The sequence below is a fragment of the Pelecanus crispus genome, chromosome 2 (assembly GCF_030463565.1).
Source record: "Pelecanus crispus isolate bPelCri1 chromosome 2, bPelCri1.pri, whole genome shotgun sequence".
Lineage (NCBI taxonomy): Eukaryota > Metazoa > Chordata > Aves > Pelecaniformes > Pelecanidae > Pelecanus > Pelecanus crispus.
This window is the reverse complement of record NC_134644.1, coordinates 175,133,520-175,153,563: the sequence shown is the minus strand read 5'-3', so window position 1 is coordinate 175,153,563 and position 20,044 is coordinate 175,133,520. Positions and strand designations below refer to the sequence as shown.

At 64.2% G+C, this 20,044-nt stretch overlaps 3 protein-coding genes across 3 annotated transcripts; 1 reads left to right on the top strand and 2 right to left on the bottom strand.

Annotated features, from left to right (window-relative positions):
- RECQL4 (RecQ like helicase 4) lies at positions 1–5,769 on the bottom strand. The gene is given in 17 exon segments (XM_075704789.1): positions 1–122; positions 231–339; positions 461–632; positions 763–935; positions 1,063–1,243; positions 1,365–1,494; positions 1,587–1,716; positions 2,008–2,070; positions 2,073–2,174; positions 2,259–2,536; positions 2,890–2,903; positions 3,371–3,486; positions 3,616–3,798; positions 3,911–4,099; positions 5,212–5,295; positions 5,468–5,604; positions 5,685–5,769. Coding segments are annotated over 17 exon segments (2,199 nt in total). The 5' UTR covers positions 5,701–5,769.
- A 7,246-nt stretch (positions 5,770–13,015) lies between these two features.
- On the top strand, positions 13,016–15,145 carry LRRC14 (leucine rich repeat containing 14). The gene is made up of 3 exons (XM_075706205.1): positions 13,016–13,344; positions 13,669–14,304; positions 14,578–15,145. Exons 1-3 carry the CDS (start codon positions 13,016–13,018, stop codon positions 15,143–15,145), a joined length of 1,533 nt encoding a protein of 510 aa, XP_075562320.1.
- A 576-nt stretch (positions 15,146–15,721) lies between these two features.
- Positions 15,722–18,487, bottom strand: C2H8orf82 (chromosome 2 C8orf82 homolog). Its single transcript, XM_075705843.1, has 3 exons — positions 18,347–18,487; positions 16,710–16,758; positions 15,722–16,212 (listed from the first exon to the last, which is right to left on the bottom strand). The coding sequence occupies exons 1-3, from the start codon at positions 18,485–18,487 to the stop codon at positions 15,722–15,724; spliced, it is 681 nt and encodes a 226-aa protein (XP_075561958.1).
- Between the last annotated feature and the right edge of the window lie 1,557 nt (positions 18,488–20,044).

Sequence of the window (20,044 nt, the reverse complement as noted above, 5' to 3'; positions counted from 1 at the left end):
TCACCTGCTGGCCAGGATCTCCTCGGTGGCCAGGCGGGCGAGGCGGTGGAAGTCGAAGGAGAGATATTTCCTCCAGAATCGGCGATCGCGGCCGTAGATCTGGGCAGGAAAACAGGGGCTGCCTGCGGGGAGCGGGCAGAGAAGCCCCCCGGTTAGGACGGGAACAGGCAGGGACGGGCAGGTGCCGGAGCGGAATAAACCCAATTCGGCACCCGATCCCCTCCTCTTACCGATGCCGTGAAATATCCTGGCGACGGCTCGGCCGGAAAACTTCTCGTCCTGGCGGATGGCGAGGAAATGGCGGATGTCGGCGCGGATCTGGCTTTCCCGCTCCCGCAACTGCGAAGGAAAAGACGTGGCTTGGGGGGGGCGGTGGGGTGGGTCGCGTCCCTCCTCTTCCTCACCCCCAAACCATCGGTCAGAGCCCGAAGCGGCTCCCAATAAAACGGGATTTGCTCACTTTAGCATCGCCGAGATCTTCCTCCTCCTCCTCTTCCTCCTCCTCGCAGGCAGGCTCAGCCTGCTCGCCAGCGGGCTCCTTCTCGAAGTAGTCGTTGAGCAGAGCCTTCAGGCAGGAGCTCTTCTCCTCCTCCTCCTCCTCAGGGTGAGGGCCGCAGGTCTGGAAGGCCACGCTGCGCCCCAGTGTCAACCTCCTCCCTTCCCAGTACCAAAACGGGCCCCAAACTGGGAGGGATGGGCAACCGTAGGGCCACCACGGAGAGGGCTGCAGGGGTTGGGTGGTTTTTTTCCACCCACGCTCACCTCCGGAAGGCCTGGAAGCAGGTGCGGAGTTGGCCAAGAGCCGTCTTTTCCCTGGCCACCACCCTTCGGTGGAGAAAATCACAGACGGAGTCCAGCTCCTGGTCGGTGAGATCACCGTAGGCGCGTAGGTGGAAGGACAGATCTCCAAATTCCACCAGGACCCCGCTCTTCCCCTCGCCGCGGCCGTCTGAAGGCACCAAAAGCTGGTTGAGCCGGCGCTCGCCGAGATCCGGCACCCACCGAGATGCGGCGGGCAGCGGCGCAGGAGGGATTTCTTGCCCTTATGAGAACGCCGGGGACGCCGGTACCTTGCCGCAAGCGCGGATCCCACTGGAGCTGGCGCAGGGCGCGTTTCACCAGCGCCACTTCCCAACCCATGGAGTCGCTCAGGGATACTACGTCGAATTCCAAGGAGCTGGCGTGGCTGTGGTCCCTCCCTGCCAGGCGCTCCCGGGCCAGGAAAACGGCGATGGGGGGAGAACTGAGGGCAAAAGACACCAGAAACCTGCTTGCCACCCGGCAGAGCCCACGCGGCGGGGGCTCTCCCCTGGCGCAGAGAACGCCGTGGCGTTCACACCGGTGCCTCGCGGCGCAGCTCGAACCTCCGCGCCACAGCCCGGAGCTGCCGGGGTCCCCCGTAGCACAGCAGCCGGCAGGAGGAGTAGGTGGGAGGCAGCAGATCCAGCCAACGTTGCGGGTGCAGCTCCAGGTAGCACAGGAGGGTCTCGATGCCTGCGAAAAAGGACGCCGGGGAGCTGCGGAAGGATCCCGATCTCCTTCGGGACCTTCGCCGGCCTCACTCGGCGCCGATTCCGCCCCCTCACCTTCCTCCCGTATGTCCAGGGACTCCACGGTTTGTTGGATGGGGATGGCTCGCTCGTGTTTGTAGCACACGCGACGCCGCTGCTCGCTCCACCTCGTCACGCCGCCATCCTCCTCCTCCTCCTCCTCCTCCTCCAAGAGCTTGGCCATTTCGGCGTCCTCCACCTCCTCGTCCTGCGAGGGATGCGTGACGCGGTGTGGCGTCAGCAGTCGGAGGACGGGCAGGCTCCCGCCTTCCTTTGGGAACATCCCGACTGCTCTCCCGCCCGTTTCCTGGCTAGATCCTACACCACGGCTCACCTCACCCCAGCTCTGGCGTTCTCTAAAATTCCTTCAACTGATTTAAGACGGCCACCCGACAATTAACGCGTTTTCTACCACGTTAGCTCGTTCCTTAACGAGTTAAGAAGCCGGGAAGGCCACGGGAGCGGGGTCCTCAGCCCCTTCCTCACCCTGACGACGTCCCGGTGTTTCTGATGCAGTTCCAGGCACTTGCAGGGAGAGAAAACCTTCTGCACCAGCTTCTTGATGGTGAAAAAATCCACCGTGTCGCCGTAAATGTGGCGTCGCAGCTCGTGGAGATCCCCGCCCTGGGGAGGCGACGGTAAGCCTTGGGGAAGATCCCCCCAAATTTAGGGGGAAATCCCCCCGCAAAACCCACGGGCAGGCCTTACCTCCGGGTCCAAAAAGAGATGGCAGTGAGCCGGCTCACCGTCTCGCCCCGCCCGGCCGATCTCCTGCACGTAACTCTCGAAATTCTTGGGCATGTTGTAATGCACGACGCCGTGGACGTCCGATTTATCCAACCCCATGCCGAAAGCCACCGTGGCCACCACCACGCGGAGTTGGCCGCTCATGAAGCTGTTCTGGACGCGGCGGCGTTCGGCGGCGGACAGGCCGGCGTGGTAAGCGTCCGCAATCCACTTCAGCGGGCGGCGGAGGTTTTTCTTTGCTGAAAGCAAGCGGGGAGAGAGGCTTTAGCGGCATTTAATTAGCGGTTTCTGTCGGTAAAAGCACAGCTGTTAATTAAATCGGGGATGGAAATGAGCAGCAAATGGTAGGAAACCCTGCCTGGGTGGAAATCAGCCCCGGGGAGGGGGATTTGTGGGCAGGAGCAGGGCTGCTGCTCCCCTGCAAAAAGGGGTGCGCGCTCCTCGTTAGCTGCCAAAAGTCGTCAAGCTCCGGCCGGTTTGGAAGCGGGATCGGCATGGGATCAGCACAAGCTCGCCCAGCTTCAACAAACATAAGCGGGCGAGGATCCCTCGGGGCCGAACGCCTTCCGGGCGCTCGCTAAGGCTCGGCCGCGGATCCACGTCGCGGATTCTTCGAGGGAGAATAAAGAATCCAAGCGGCAGCTACGCGGTTGGGAAAGAAAAACTCGGCGGGAGCCGTACGCCGAAGGCTGCCTGCGTGCTAAACGCGACACAGAGCTTTATTAACGACAGCTAATAAACATCTGTCGTTATCAGCTGTCGCTAGGAAAAAAAAAAAAACCCCAAAGCCTGGTTTTAAAGTCTCTGACGCAGGGCGGGGGAAGAGAAACGCTTTGCCGCTGTCAGGAGCTGCGCTCTGCGCCAGGGCAAAGCGGCCGATAGAGAAACCTCCGTGGCGAGTCCCACAAGCGCAGCTCATTCCCTAGGGATTCTCCGTTCCGGCGTGGATTCACCCAGACGGGATATTTTGGGCTCGCGCTCCGAGGCCGTACCGCTCACCCTTCGCTTTTTTCCTTTTGGCAGCGTCCTGCCCCGGCTCCTCGGCTCCGGCGGGCTCCTGGAGCGGGATTCCTTGGAGGCAGGTCCGGATGAGCGCCGCAACGCGAGCCGTCTCCTCCCGCCGCGTGCAGTAGACGATGATGGAATCCAGGCACCCAAAACGTTCGCCCCGCAGCAGGGAGATGAGGGCCTGTGGGCAGAGAAATTAGGGCGAGGGTCCCCCAAAAAGGGTCGGGGATCTTCCCTCCTACAAGATCCACCCCGACTCCAGTGTCGCGGCGATAAATCCCGTTTCTTTAGACCCGGTTCTTGTCCCTACCTGATCCCTGTCCCTGTCCATGGAAACAGAGAGGCGCAGGTTCGGGGGCACGGCGGCGGAGCGCACCGCTATCCCTTCCTCCGCCGGAATGCCGAGGTGTTGGGCCACGTCCCGCGCCGTGGCCGGGGTGGCGGTCGCCGTCAGCCCCAGGAAGCAGCGAACGCCCAGGCGATCCCGAAGAATCTGCCAAGAGGAAAGGGAAAAAATAATAATAGTAATAATAAAAGAGAAGCTGGAATGTTCCTTCTCATCCCGATGGGTTCCTTCCCCTCGGGATGCGCTTCCCGCTTCGCACCTGGCAGAGCCGGAGGTAGCAGGGACGGAAATTGTGGGACCACTCGGAGACGCAGTGAGCTTCGTCGATGCAGGCGAAGGCCACGGCCGGCAGGCGATCGGTGGAGGGCAGGCAGCTGGATCCCGATCCGCTTCCGCCAACCAGGGCCTCGGGGGACAGCAGCAGCACCTGCACCTCGCCCTGCCTCACCTGCACCGGGAACACCGGATTAGGGAGGAGAGAGGCACAAGGTTCAACAAGGCCAAGTGCCGGGTCCTGCACTTCGGGCACAACAACCCCACGCAACGCTCCAGGCTTGGGGAAGAGTGGCTGGAAAGCTGCCCGACAGCAAAGGACCTGGAGGTGTTGGTCAACAGTGGCTGAACATGAGCCAGCAGCGTGCCCAGGTGGCCAACAGCATCCTGGCTTGTGTCAGGAATAGTGTGGCCAGCGGGAGCAGGGCAGGGATCGTGCCCCCGTGCTCGGCGCTGGGGAGGCTGCACCTGGAATGCTGTGTCCAGTTTTGGGCCCCTCGCTCCAAGAAGGACACGGAGGGGTGGAGCGTGTCCAGGGAAGGGCAGCGGAGCTGGGGCAGGGTGTGGAGCACAGGGCTGGGAGCAGCGGCTGAGGGAGCTGGGGGTGTTCAGCCTGGAGAAGAGGAGGCTGAGGGGAGACCTGATCGCTCTGCAGCTCCTGGCAGGAGGGGGCAGGGAGGGGGGTCGGGCTCTGCTCCCAAGGAACAGCGATGGGACGAGAGGAGATGGGCTCAAGCTGCGCCAGGGGAGGTTTAGGTTGGATATTTGGAGAAATTTCTTCATGGAAAGAGTGGTCAAGCATTGGAACAGGCTGCCCAGAGAAGTGGGGGAGTCCCCAGCCCTGGAGGGGTTCAAAAAACGGGCAGAGGTGGCACTTGGGGCCATGGTTTAGTGGGCACGGGGGTGTTGGGTTGATGGTTGGGCTGATGACCTTAGAGATCCTTTCCAACCTTAATGATTCCTGGTTTTTACTTTCATTAAAAACTAATCCAGCCCCCAAGCCAGGAAACATGGAATTATTCCTCTCCCCTGAACTGGCTTAGTGGTGGAGTTGGCAGCGTTGGGTTAATGGTTGGACTGGATGATCTTAAAGGTGTTTTCCAACCTCAACAATTCCATGATTCTAAGGGATGCTTCACCTGCTTTCCCAGGGGAAAAACTGGCCAGAATTTGGCGCTGCAGCCATCCAGCGCTGCCCTCACCGGGATCACGCGACGGCACGGCAGCGCCGGGACACGCTGGCATGTACGGTTCTCCCTGGAGATTTTGCAGCCCCCATTCCCTCACCTTTTCCATCACCGCTTCCCGCTGGGCTTTGGTCATGTTGGAGTGGATGCAGACGGCTTTCAAGCACGGCGGCAGCCCTGAGACCTGGAAAGCGAATCCCGTCACGCGGCCAACGCTGGCCTCTAGGGACTTGGGGGGAATTTTTTTTGGATAGCCACCATTTTGGGCGCAGGCGAGCCTTTTACCGGCAGCGACGCGCGCCCGGCGGCGTCTTCGCAGGGGTTGGGGCGGGAGAAGCGGGACGCGCAAGCGGTACCTGGTCGTCCATCAGGGACACCAAAGGGGAGACGACCAAGGTGACGCATTTGGAGCGCTTGTGGTAGAGGTAAGCGGGGAGTTGGTAGCAGAGGGATTTCCCCATCCCCGTCGATAACACCACCAGCGTGGACAGGCCTGGCACAACGAGGGGTTGGGGACTTTGTTTGGGACAAACCGGCACGAGGCGGGATCACGGGTGGGGGAAATAAACCCACCTGAGAGGATCCGCATGACGGCCAGCTCCTGGCCCGGGCGAAAGGAGCTGTAACCCAGCGCTTTCAGAGCATCCAACACCTCCTCCGGGGTTTCTGAAAGGGAGGAAAGTGCCGTCAGGCGGGGAGCGGAGCGGCCAAACCCACCCGGAACGCTTCGGGGAGCCGTACCTCGCACCGTCCCCTCTGGCCCCGGGGCGTAGAGGGGCTCCACGGGCGCAGGGGGAGCGGGCGGCTCGTACGCCGGCCTCCGCACATCCAGGTAAGCTGCGGTCTCCGAAATCTTCTCGGATCTTTCCCGGTCGCTGCCTCCGCTCTCTGCCGGGGATGAAAGCAGCGGTTGGGACCCACAGGCAGCTTTGCTTCCCTTGCCTGGATGCCCACCGCGGCAGCAGGAGCGAGCGCGGTGAGCCTCGCCTGTATTTTAGGCCGGCGTTCCCGGAGGAGACGCATCCCGGCACAAACCCAGGCTGCCGACACCACCTTTTGAGCCCAAGCAAACCCTCCGGGGAGCGCAAAGAAACTTTCCCCACTGGGGCGGGGAAGGAAACAATTCCATGTCTCCAGGGAGTTCATCCCGGAGCCAGCCACAGCGTGTCAGCGGAGAGCGAGGCAAGCTGGGCAAGCCACGGGGCCTCACCGGAGAGCTCTCGGCAGACGGTGTTGGTCCTGCGAGCGACTTCTTCCAGCGTGGGCAGGGGAGCTTCCTCCTCTTCCTCGGCAGGGCCGCTCTCCTCCGGCAGCGGGCCGGCAGCCGTCTCTGCGGGCGAGAAGCGGATCCCTCCTCCACTTAAATCCGCGGCAAAGAAACAGCCTCAATCTTTTCACCCTCTTCCCGCAAAATTATCCCCCAAAATCCTTAAGCCAACAGCGGAGAGAAGCCACAGGGAGGTGGGAAAGCCCGACCGATGCGTCCCATCCTCCAGCCTCCGCTCCGGCGCAGCCGGATCCGTACCCAACCCACGGCTTTGCCAAACAAATCCCGGAATCTGGTGCTCAGAGCCTTACCTCGGCCCCGGCACGCCGTTGCCCAGTGCCCCGTCCCGCCGCACCTGAAGCAGACGTCCGAGCTCCGGTCGACGGATCCGCAGCCTCCTCCGAACCGCTCTGCTTTCTTCTGCCATTTCTGTTTCCACACCTGCGAAGCAGGACCGTCTCCAGTTATTTTTATACTTTTCTTTTTAGTAAAAGTCCGTTTTATTATGTTTTGCTTCGCCCCGGCGCCGGGCTTTTGCCAAAGCGCTGCATAAACACGCTGAGCTTGAAAAAAAAAAAAAATAAAGGCAAATTTCTTCCAGCTGATGTTTGCCTCCCCCAGAGACGATCCCAAAGGATTTCACATGAATTAAAGGGAAGATATTAAAAAAAGTTGAAGTTTTCGTTGCAGAGCTGAAGCTGAAAAGGCCGAGAAGTCAGGCAGCAGCGGGAAGGGCAGGGAGCGGAGCCGTGCCTCCTGCCTGCGCGGTGACAGAGCCGGGGACGACTCAAAAATAAAGATAAATTAAGTTAAAAGGTAAAATACGGAAATTCAAAGGACGCCGCGAATGCGAGAGAGAGCTGGAAGGGCTTTAAAATTCATCCTGGGCTGGATGAATTTAAATTTGACTGGAAACGGGTTCAGCGGTGAGAGCGGGCGAGCAGCGCGGTCCCGTCCGGCGGGAGCCTTTCGGTGACGCACCGGGAGACGCCGGCAGCGCCGAGGCAGCCACCGGGCAGGACGTTACCTGTTTGCGAAGGCGATTTCCCCGCAGGACGTAACGTCGGACGTGAGATTTTTTCTTCAGGTTAAGCCTGACGAAGTTGCCGTCTCTCTGCGGAGGTGCTCTGCGGGGTGAGAGGTCGGTCGCGTGCGGCGGCGGGCCGGGGAGCCGCGGGGCGTAATTACATAAGGAAATCAGGCGGAAAAAAACCCCCAAAATTACGCCTTCCCCCCACAAAATTCCTGACTTCACACAAAGAAGGAGGAATTAAGGCAAGAGCAGCTCGCCCTTTATAAAAATTAATAGGACAAAGCCCCCTTGGCTCCCTCAGCGTCCTTTTCTGACAGCGTTTCGGCACTTTTGAGCGCCACAAGGCATCGCCGCAGCCGGCGTTTGATTGAGTTTAATTACCAGCTTCGTTTCCGAGGACCCGAAAGGCTCCAGCAACCCCTCCGCGGGCTACGCCGAGGCAGGCGAACCTGCGGCAAAGCGCCCGGCAGCACCACCGGCATCGCCGGGAAGTCGGCAGGACCTACCTGGCAGCAGCGGTTCTGCGGGTGAATCCGGGCTTTTCCTCCTCCTCCGCCTCTCCCAGGAGGTTTTCCGAGGGATCCGACACCTTCGCCTTCTCCTTTTGGGCTGCCACACGCTCTTCCTCCTCCTCTTCCTCTTTGCTCTGTGTCAGCCCGCCGGCAGCGCCAAACGCTCGCTCAGTCGAGCCTCGGCGGCACCGCCTGAGCTTCACTGGAGCCGCCGCGCCATCTCCATCGTCTCCGCGTGGCCTTTTCCTCCCGGAATCTTCCACCGACGGTCTCCCAGCACCCTGCTCCGGCGGGGCGCATCCCACCTCTCCCTGCTCACCGTCCTGCGCGGCAGCCGGCATCGTCCCTTCGTCCCCGGGCGTCCCCTGGCACCTCCGCAGCCAGGCGGGATCCAGCGAGCCCAGTCTCTGCGCCACCGTCCGCTTCAGCTGCTGGAATTTATTCGGCGCCGGCGGAGGGGGCTTCAACCCCGCAGCGAGGATGATGGGGGCCAGCCCCGACACCGAGGGAGGAAGGAGGAGATCTCCCGTCTCGCCTCCCTCGCTCTGCGAAGCCTCCGCTGGTGGCAGGGATGTGGCTTTGTCACCGCTCTCCGAATTTGCCTGAAGTCTGCGGACAGTCGGGGTCCTTCTGGGAGTCAGGGTCCTCCTCGGGGTCAGGGGTGTCTCCTGCGGACAGGGGGAAGGACAGACGGGGGTCAGATCGTCCACCGAAACTCCGCACTCTCCCCCCCAAACCAAATGGGACCTTTGGTGGTGTTTGTGGGTGCTCCCCACACCCAGCTCCCCCCCTCTGCTAACAGCGGGGGGCTCTGGCAGGAGGGGGCCGCCATTTCGGGGGGGTCCGGCAAGAGGCAGCCGCCATTTGAGAGCGGCCAGAGAGGGAAAAAAAGGTCACAAGCAGCTTCGGAGAAGCTTCTTCCCGCGCCGCAGCGCTGATCCCCGGCCAGCCCTGACCTTCCCGGCAGCTCCCAAGTTGGATTTCAGCTTCATGCCGTAGTACTGCGCCGAGGCTTTCGGCACGGCGCGGTCGAGGCGGCTCAGCCCGGGGGTTTTCGGCTGCCGGTTCAAGTGCGCGCCCCAACAGCCAGAGTCCGGCACCTGCAACACCGCCGCAAACCATTAAATCCAAACCACGACATCCTAAACCCTGTTAAATCCAAACTTTTAAGTCCTAAACCTAAATTTCTGTCACGCAGACAATCTCCGATCCCTCCGAGAGGAGAAAGGAGCCGCAGAAAAGCATGATGTTATCGCACCACGGCGTCTTTCGGCCGCAGACAGAGCATCCCGCACGTTTCGGGGTGAAAACCGCAGCCCGAGGGGTTTTATCGCCTCGCCCCAAGCGCAGGGGTTGGCTCGATCGTTGCCTCGTTAACAGGCTGGTTAAAACGAGCCCGTGCTTTCAGCAGCCTGGATGCCGGCAAGGGGAAAGGAATTGCAGGCGTTCGATTTCCCAGCACCCTTATATGCGCTATTTGAGGCCAAATATAGGTGTTATACGCTGCTAATTAGAGAATTTTCCCCGCAAAAGTCAAATAAACCCCTTGATAAACAGGCGGGGTGAACCAGGCTTTGTCTGAAGGAAGGGACAAAGCAGAAACCCCCTGAAGCACTCGTAATAAAGCGAGTTTTGGGGTTCGAGGCTCCCGGAGACAAAACCCAAGGCCAAAGAGCGGGTTTCTCCGGTACCTGCTCCGCGGCTGGCGTCTCCGGCGTTGCCGGCTGGCAGGAGGGGCTGAGCCGGGAGAGATCCGACTCCTCGCTCTGCTGCTTGAGCATCTTATACTCCTTGTAGAGCCCTGCGACAGATGGTCGAGGCTGTTTTTTTGGCGTATCTGGTACTTACCGGGAAACCGCAGCAATACCCATGCCGGGAACCACCAACACGTGCCGCCAAAGACCGCCCGCCGCGACGCCAAACCACCCCGACGACGAGGGTCCGGCTCGGCGCGGGGGTTCCCCCCAACCGAGAAGCACCCACAGCTCCGGCCCAACGCTCCGGCTGCCCGCGACGGCGGGGGTCCAGCACCCAGGAACCTCAAATCCCCGCTCCCCGGATGGCACTCACGTCTGGTGTCCTCCGGAGCCGCCGCGATGTCGGCCTGCGAAGGCAAATGTGTTGGAGATGGTTATTTCAGGCTCCGGGGAAAACGAACGTTATTTTCTGCTACCGTAAGAGCGAGAGAGGGCTGCGATTTTTTGACGCTTTGGGTTTATTTTAAAGAAAAGCGCGGTCGGGGCGGCGGCACGCCTGTTTCTGACGGCTGGGCTCTCTGTTTCCCTGTGATTTCTTTGGGTGCGAGGGGTGCCTGACAGAAAAGCCTCCAGGCTCTGCCAAAGGGAGCCTCTCCTGGCTTTTAACCGTGTGGAAAAGGGGTCACGGAGGGCGGGTGCGGGGACCCCGGGGACCACCGGTGAACGGGCTCCCGCCTGAGGGAACGGCCCTCCCCCGGGGGGAAAACCCGCGAGGTTTCCCCGGTCCCAGGCCAGCCCCCACAGGGGCTGTGGGGGGGTTCCTGCGGTCCCAGGCTGGGGAAAGGGGCCCGATCCTGGGGACGGGGCTCCCCACTCCCATGGGCCTGCTCCCCCCGCCGCCACCGGGCACCTGGCTGGGCTTCCGCCGCCGCTCCCGGAGGAAGGCCGCTTCCCACCGCTTCAGCAGGGCCTTCACCTCCCGCTGCCGCTCCATGGAGCCCGGAGAGAGGCCCGGACCCCCCGGGGAACCGGCCCTGGGGCCCGGGCCCCACAGCGGCGGGGGGGACCCAGGCGCCCGGGCCTCAGAGCGGCGGGAGAGCGAACCTCCCGCTCCCGCCGCGCCTCAGCCAATGGGAAGGGGGGGAAAGCGGCGACGGACGGCGGTAAAAGCCAATAGGAGCGGCGTCACCGAGGCACGGCGTCGGCCCCGCCTCCCGCGGCGGGGGCTCGCTCGCTGATTGGCTGCGGGGCGGCGAGGGCGTTTCAGCGCGCATGCCCGGATGCGCGGCGGGAGCGGGGCGGCGGCGGGGCCCGGCGGGGAGCGGGGGGCTGCGGGCGCGCGGGTGAGTGGGCGGGGCCGGCGGGGGCCGCCATCTTGGGGGGGGCGGCTGGGGGGGGGACCCTGTGATGGGGGGGGACCCCGTGATGGGGCCTGTGGGGGGCGATGGGGGGGGTCCCCGTGGTGGGGGCCTGTGGGGGGCGATGGGGGGCCCCTGTGATGGGTCCCCGTGATGGGGGGCTGTGGGGGGGTCCCCGTGATGGGGGGGTCCCCGTGAGGGGGGGCTGCGGGGGGTGTAGGGGGTTGTAGGGGGCTCCCCGTGATGGGGGGCTCTGAGGGGGGTCCCTGTGATGGGGGGCCCCTGTGATGGGGGGCTGTGGGGGGTGTAGGGGGAGCCCCCCTGATGGGGGGCTCTGAGGGGGGGGTCCCCGTGATGGGGGGGTGCCCGTGATGGGGGGCTGTGGGGGGGTCCCCGTGATGGGGGGTCCCCGTGAGGGGGGGCTGCGGGGGGTGTAGGGGGTTGTAGGGGGCTCCCCGTGATGGGGGGCTCTGAGGGGGGTCCCTGTGATGGCGGGGGACCCTGTGATGGGGCCTGTGGGGGGTGTAGGGGGGCTGGGGGGGGGGTCCCTGTGATGGGGGGGCTGTGGGGTGCCCCTTTTGGGGGGGGTCTTCGTGATGGGGGGCTCTGAGGGGGGGGTCCCCGTGATGGCGGGGGACCCTGTGATGGGGCCTGTGGGGGTGTAGGGGGGGGCCCCTGTGATGGGGGGCTCTGAGGGGGGTCCCTGTGATGGGGGGGTGCCCGTGATGGGGGGCTGGGGGGGGGTGTAGGGGGCTGGGGGGGGTCCCTGTGATGGGGGGCTCTGAGGGGGGTCCTCGTGATGGGGGGGTCCCCTTGATGGGGGGCTGTGGGGGGTGTAGGGGCGGTCCCCCTGATGGGGGGCTCTGAGGGGGGTCCCCGTGATGGGGGGGTGCCCGTGATGGGGGGCTGGGGGGGGTGTAGGGGGCTGGGGGGGGTCCCTGTGATGGGGGGCTTTGAGGGGGGTCCTCGTGATGGGGGGATCCCCTTGATGGGGGGCTGTGGGGGGTGTAGGGGGCTCCCTGTGATGGGGGGCTCTGAGGGGGGTCCCCATGGTGGGGGGGTCCCCGTGATGGGGGGCTGGGGGGGTTGTAGGGGGCTCCCTGTGATGGGGGGCTCTGAGGGGGGGCTGTGGGGGGTGATGGGGGACTGAGGGGGATCCCCTTGATGGGGCGGTTCCCGTGATGGGGGGCTGTGGGGTGCCCCTTTTGGGGGGGGTCCCCGTGATGGTGGGGGACCCTGTGATGGGGGGCTGCGGGGGGCTCCCTGTGATGGGGGGGTCCCTGTGGTGGGGGCCTGGGGGGGTGTCCCCGTGATGGGGCACTGTGGGGGGTGTAGGGGGGCTGTGGGGGGGGGTCCCCATGATGGGGGGGCTGAGGTAGGGGGGCTGTGGGGGGGGTCCCTGTGGTGGGGGGGCTGGGGGTAGTGTGTGTGGGGGTCCCTTTGATGGGGGGGGTCCCCATGATGGGGGGCTGTGGGGGGGTGTAGGGGGCTGTGGGGGGGGTCCCTGTGATGGGAGGTCCCCATGATGGGGGGGCCTATGGGGGCTGTAGGGGGTCTATGGCGGGGGTGTCCGTGATGGGGGGCTGGGGGGGGGTCCCTGTGTTGGGGGGCTGGGGTGGGAACGCTGGGGGTTGCCCCTTTTGGGGGGGGTCCCCATGATGGGGGGCTGGCATGGGGGGGCTGGGGGGTGCCCCATTGATGGGGGCTGGGTATCGGGTGCCCCTTTTGGGGAGGGTCCCTGTGACAGGGTGCCATGGGGGGCTGGGCCAGGAGTGCTGGGGGGGGGGGGGGTCCTTGTGATGGGGGGCTGTGGGGTGCCGCTTTGGCGGGCGACTGGGTTAGGGGTCCCAACATGGGGTGCCTCTTTGGGGGGGGGGCTGGTTTAGGGGTGCTGTGGGGCACCTGGGATAGGGCTGCTTTTTGGGGAGGGGGGAGGTAGCGGCTGGCTCAGCGCTTCCCCCCCAAACCTCACCTGATGCCCGTGTCCCCCCGCCCTGCCCCCCAACTTCTGCCCGCAGCCCCTCGGCGCCGGGCGCCATGCACTCCCTCGTCTTCCTCTGCGCCCGCCGGCTGCTGAGCCACCGCCCCGGCGCCCGCCGCGCCCTGGATCTCCTCCCCGCCGAGCTTTATCCCGTCCTTTTCCAAGCCGCCTTCCTGGACGGGCGCACTTTGGCTCTTCGGGATCTGGTGGAGTCCTGGCCCTTCCCCGTCCTCAGCTTCCAGCAGCTTTTGGGCCACCGTGGCCGGCACCGTGGCCAGCACCCCTTCCTCGGCGAAAAACCCAGCAAATTGTGCGTCCAGGCCGTCATCCTGGCCGTCGTGGCGCATCTCCGCCGGGCGCTGGAGGACTCCTGCCACGACACGAGGTGGGTGCCGAGATGCCAAACTTCTCCCGGGACGAACACGAGCCGTTTTCCTTCCTCCTTGGGGAGACGGAGGTGACGATGCTCGTCCCGGCTCTGGGAGCTCCGGCCACGGTGGAGGAGGAAACCGCGGGTCGGTGCCGGGCTCGTTTAGCGCATCGGCAACGTGGGAAGGAAAGCGGGAGCGCGACCCTCACCCCGCCTCGGGGCTGGAGCGAGTTGCCGGATGGCTACGGTTATCCCGGGAGCCGGCTGCGCCGTTTTTTCCCTTCCCCAATTTCCCTGCTCGTTTATTCACCGTGGGTTGTTTTTGTTGTTTTCGCCTAGCGAGAGACGGTGCCGCTTGCGGGTGCTGGACATGACGGATCTGCAGGACGCCGACGCTGACCGCGGCCCGGAGGGGATGAGCCTGTGGTCCGGCACGGTGGCGTTGGCCAAAGCCTGCATTGAGGTTTCCAAACACCAAAGCGAGTGCCTGAAACGCGGTTCCAAACGGCGGAAAGGTCCCTCCGGCGCCTCGGCGGCCCCGCAACCCCTCGGCGTGGAAGTCCGCGCCGATCTCTTCGTCAACGGCACGTCCTTCGGCGTCTTGCGCGACGCCCTGCGGACCGGCGCCGCCGGCGCTTTGCGCCTCAAATGCCGGGATTTCCACGCTGAGGAGCTCTCCGTTGCCGGCACCGTGAGTTTACTGGAGTCCCTGGAACCCGCTGGCGTGCGGCGAGTGGATCTGCGCTTCAACAACCTGGGGCTGGCCGGTCTCTGCGCCGTTTTGCCGCACCTCGCCAGATTCACCGATCTCCTCAGCCTCAAACTGCCCTACAGCAACGTCGACGTCCGGCGCCTCGCGGCGGGGACGGATGCCGGCCTCCGGTGCCTCGCCGCGCAGCTGGGGAGGCTGCCTTGCCTCAAGGAGCTCAACTTGGGTTCCTCCAGGCTTTCGGGGAAACTGAGGCAACTTCTCGGGTAAGTTCCTGGCGGAGCAGGTCCCCAATTTTGCTCTTTTCACGCCTTGCAGGGGGGAATTCCCGGGTGCCGGCTCGCACGCTGGGGTTTGGGAGCTGGGTGGCTTCGCCGTCGTTCCCTAACGCGGTTCCTCCGGGAATCCGGGAACCGTCCCCGTGATCGTTCCGAGGGTTTAAGACACGGTTTAGTCCGGCGGCAGCTCCCTCCCGGCTCGCGCCCCGCGCGGTGACGGCCTCGGGGGGCTCACGGCTCGCTTTCCCCCCGCCCCGGCAGCGACCTCCAGGCTCCCCTGGAAAGTTTGGAGCTGGCTTTCTGCTACCTCCTTCCTGGCGACCTCGCCTTCCTTTGCCAAAGCTTCCACGCTCCGGCGCTGAGGAAATTGGATCTGAGCGGCCACGATTTTTCCGAGAATCTTCTCCAACCCCTCCGGCATCTTTTGGAGGAAACCTCAGCTTCTCTCTTCCACCTGGACCTCATGGAATGCCGGCTGACGGACGCTCGGCTGGAGGCTCTGCTGCCGGCGCTCTGCCGCTGCTCCCGCCTCCGTTGCCTGGGACTTTTTGGCAATCCCCTCTCCACATCAGGACTCAAAACCTTGTTATGGAAAACCGTGCTTCTCCCGGATTTACGCTTGGTCGTTTACCCTTATCCCGTGGATTGCTACAGCCGGGAGCTGCCCCGACCGCCCTCTGGCTGGCTTTTCGAGGACGCGGTGGACGAGGAACGTTTCGCCGCGGTGAACGCCGAGCTTTGCCGGATGCTGGTGAGCTCCGGCAGAGCCGACGCCGTCTGGACCACCAGCCTCTGCCGGCACGGCGCCCTCGACTACTTTGCTTTGTAGCTCGGGCGAAGCGCGGCGCCCGGTGAACCGCCGCGGCCTCGCCGCCGTCCCCCAACCCCTCCTTCCTCCCCAAATTTGGTGTTTCCTCCTCGTCCCGGTGCTCCTCCAGCCCCTTTTCCCTTTTATTGTCACCGCGCCACCAGCATCAGCCCCAACCGGGGGGACCCGGTGCCACCGGTAACACCGTGTCAGCGGGACAGCGTGCCGGCTATGGGCGGATCGGCGTCCAGGCTGTGCCGATTAATTAACGCCGGGAAACTTGGTTAATAAATCGCCGCCGTGTGGCAGCTGCCGAGGGAGCAGAGTCCCGGTAGAGACCGTAACCGCGGTGCTGTTTACAGGTAGACCCTACGATAACCCCGTGTTCCTACCTCGGCCCCCCAAGTTCCGGGGGGTGCTCGGGGTGAGGGAACGGCACAGCTCGGCCACGCGATTTAAATTTTTTATTTTTTAATAGTCGCAGGGGGTCCTGACTGCCGCGGCAGCACCCACCCTGCCGCGGTGAGCCGGCGCCGGGCTCCGCCGCCCCTTTTCCCATCGGCGTGAGGGTGCCAGGGACGACCGGGGGTCCCCGACTCAGCCCTGACGCGGGGTAACGGGGACAGCCGGCGATTCCCCGGCACGGCCTGCTCCGCCGGCGCGGAGCAGCGGCAACAATTCCTCGGTGAGCTGGTAGCGCCGCCCTTCCCAAATAAAATGAGTGGGGGGCTGTGCCGGCCCCCGACCGTACTCGAAGCAGGGGCTCCACTCAAAAGCCAGCGCCGAGCGCACCAAACCTACGCCGCCCGCTTTCGCCGGCGCCGGATGATAGAGCCGCCCGTTTTCCGGCAACATCGCCAAACTCTCCGGTTGGAACGGCACGGCCAGGCGCTCGCCGCCGCCGCAGTAGGAGAGGAGCCGGTTTTCGCCGGAGCCCGGCAGGAGTTGGGTGAAGACGATGGGACGATCGTCGCAACGCAGGAAATTCCGTTCCCGACCGCAGAGCGAAAGGAAAGGGAATTCCGTTTCGTACCGTCCGCTCCGGTTCGGTTCCAGCTGCTTGAAGAAGAAAGCGAGGAACCCTACGTCTGCCGGGACGGATGGACGGACGGACGTCAGCTCGCCCTTCCCCGGTAATTAACCCCCGGGGGGGGTAATTAGTCACGGGATAGGGGGTTGTTCGTTAATGGGACGCCATTTTGTGAGGGGGGAGATGGCGGAGGGAGGAGCAGTCGGCTCGGGAGGAATTACCGTGCCGGGAAGCGCAAACGGGAGCTATTAATAGCAAATGGGAGCTATTACTAGCCGGAGTTGCTTAATTAAAAGGTAATTAATATGCAAATAGTGCCCGGCGGCTGCTTCGCCACCCGTGAAGGCGCCAAAGCCGGGGGTCCCCCCTCCCCGACCCCGCTGCCGAGGGCTCGGCCCCCCCCGTTAAGGGTGAGACCCCCGTTAAGGGTGAGCTCCTGATTAAGGCTCGGATCCCAATTAAGGCTCGGATCCCAATTAAGGATCGGATCCCGATTAAGGATGATATGGGGAGAGCCGTGCCGGCGAGGCGAGGGGTTTCGGGGGGTCCCGGTACCTTTGAAGCAGGTGATGAAGTTTTTGACTTTGGTGTCATCCAGGAAAAGCTGTGGAAAAAGCGGGGAAAAAAATCCCTCAAAAAGCTGGCAGGTTCCAGGGTCTGTTTGGGATCTTTTTGGGATCTGTCCTGGGTCTGTCTGGCATTTGTCCTGGGTCTGTCTGGGCTCTGTCCAGAATCCATCTGGGATCTGTCTTGGATCCATGTGGGTTCTATTTGGGGATCTGCCCTGGGTCTGTCTGGGGTATGTCCAGGATCCATCTGGGATCTGTCTTAGATCCATGTGGGCTCTATTTGGGATCTGTCTTGGATCCATGAGTGTTCTATTTGGGATCTGCCCAGGATCTACCTGGGATCTATCTGGGATCTGTCCTGGGTCCATCTGGAGTCTGTCTGGGGTCTGTCCAGGATCCATCTGGGATCTGTCTTGGATCCCTGTGGGTTCTATTTGGGATCTGTCTGAGGTCCATCCAGGATCTGTCCTGAGCTCATCTATGGGTTTTTTTGGGATCTTTCTGGGGCCTGTCTGGGATCTGCCTGTCTTGGATTTGTTTGGGATCCATCCAGGGTGTGTCTTGGGTCTGCCCAGGACCTGTCTGGGATCTGTCTGGGGTCCATGTGGGTTCTATTCGGGCTCCATCTGGGATCTGACCAGGGTCCGTCCTGGGTCCATGTGGGATCTGTCTGGGGTTTGTTTTGGGTCTGCCCAGGATCTGTCCTGAGACCATCTGGGGTCTTTTGGGGGATCTGGCCTGGGTCCATGTGGGATCTGCCTGGGATCTGCCCTGGGTCCACCTGGGATCCATCTGGGATCTGCCCTGGGTCCACTTGAGATCTGCCTGGGATCTGCCCTGGCTCTGCCTGGGATCTGTCCGGGATCTGTCTGGGATGTGTCCTGGGTCCATCTGGGACCTGCCCTGGGTCCACCTGGGATCTGCCTGGGATCTGTCTTGGGACCACCTGAGATCCATCTGGGGTCTGCCCTGGGTCCGTCTGGGATCTGCCCTGGGTCTGTCTGGGATCTGTCCAGGATCTGTCCTGGGCCTATCGGGGATCTGTCTGGGACCTGCCCTGGGTCCACCTGGGATCTGTCTTGGGACCACCTGAGATCCATCTGGGATCTGTCCTGGGTCCATCTGGGATCTCCCCTGGGTCCATCTGGGATCTGCCCTGGGTCCACCTGGGATCTGCCTGGGATCTGTCTTGGGACCACCTGAGATCCATCTGGGATCTGCCCTGGGTCCGTCTGGGATCTCCCCTGGGTCCATCTGGGATCTGCCCGGGATCAGCCCTGGATCCATCTGGGTCTGTCTGGGATCTGCCCTGGGTCCGTCTGGGATCTGTCCAGGATCTGCCCTGGGTCCGCCTGGGATCTGGCTGGGATCTGCCTGGGATCAGCCCTGGATCCATCTGGGATCCACCCAGGATCCATCCGCGATCCACCCCGAAACCACCTTCGGGTCTTTTTGGGGATCCCTCTGGCATCTGCCCGGGGCCCACCTGCCATCTGTAACGGGGTCTGCCCGGGATCCGGCTGGGATCCGCCCGGGATCCGGTGCCGCCGCCCCCCCCAAGGACACCCCGTCCCCGTCCCCGCCCGGCCCGGCCCGGCCGAGCCCCGGTGCCGGTACCGGTACCTGTCCCTGGTGATCGAGGTAGTAGAAATACTCGCGGGTGCGGGGCCCCGGGCGCTGCCCCTGCCGGTACCCGGGCCCGGGCCCCGCCGCCCCGCTCGCCCCGGGACGGAGCCGCAGCCGCAGCGCCGGCGGCAGCCGCATCCCGGCCCCGACACCGGGACCGGTAACACCGACACCGACACCGGTAACCCCGGCCCCGACACCGGGACCGGAACCGCCGGGACCGGAACCGCCGGCCCCGCGCCTGACGCCGACACCGGAAGTGGCGCGGCCCGGCCCGGTCCGTCCGTGACACCGCTCCGGGCGGGGGCGGCCCCGGGGAGCGCGGGGGGGGGAACCCGGCCCTATGGGCGCCCGCAGCCCCTATGGGCGCCCCTATGGGCACCTGCAGCCCCTATAGGCACCCACGCACCCCTATAGGCACCCACGCACCCCTATGGGCACCCGCAGCCCTTATGGGCACCCACGCACCCCTATGGGCACCCGCAGCCCCTATGGGCACCTGCAGCCCCTATAGGCACCCACGCACCCCTATGGGCACCCGCAGCCCTTATGGGCACCCACGCACCCCTATGGGCACCCGCAGCCCCTATGGGCACCCACGCACCCCTATAGGCACCCGCAGCCCCTATGGGCACCCACGCACCCCTATAGGCACCCGCAGCCCCTACGGGCACCCGCAGCCCCTATGGGCACCTGCAGCCCCTATGGGCACCCACGCACCCCTATGGGCACCTGCAGCCCTTATGGGCACCCACGCACCCCTATGGGCACCTGCAGCCCCTATGGGCACCCACGCACCCCTATAGGCACCCGCAGCCCCTATGGGCACCCACGCACCCCTATAGGCACCCGCAGCCCCTATGGGCACCCGCAGCCCCTATGGGCACCTGCAGCCCCTATAGGCACCCACGCACCCCTATGGGCACCCACGCACCCCTATAGGCACCCGCAGCCCCTACGGGCACCTGCAGCCCCTATGGGCACCTGCAGCCCCTATAGGCACCCATGCACCCCTATAGGCACCCGCAGCCCCTATGGGCACCCACGCACCCCTATGGGCACCCGCAGCCCTTATGGGCACCCACGCACCCCTATAGGCACCTGCAGCCCCTATGGGCACCCACGCACCCCTATAGGCACCCGCAGCCCCTACGGGCACCCGCAGCCCCTATGGGCACCTGCAGCCCCTACGGGCACCCGCAGCCCCTATAGGCACCCACGTACCCCTACAGGCACCCACAGCCCCTATAGGCGCCCATGCACCCCTATAGGCACCCATTCACCCCTAGAGGCACCCATGCACCCCTAGAGGCACCCACAGCCCCTATGGGCACCCACGCACCCCTATGGGCACCTGCAGCCCCTATAGGCACCCACGCACTGCTACAGACACCCACAGCCCCATAGATACCTGTACTCCCTATAGATACCCAGCTGCCCTATAGGTACCCACGCCCCCATAGGCACCTGGGCCCCCCCAGGGACACCCTCACCCCCTATAGACACCCAGTCGCCCCTATAGACACCCACACCCTCTCTAGGCACCTGCCCGCCCCATGGACACCCACACCCCCTATAGGCAGCCACACCCCCTATAGATACCCATAGCCCCTATAGGCACCCACCCAGCCCTATAGACACTCATGTACCCCTACAGCCACCCATACATCCCTATATAGACACCCACACCCCCTA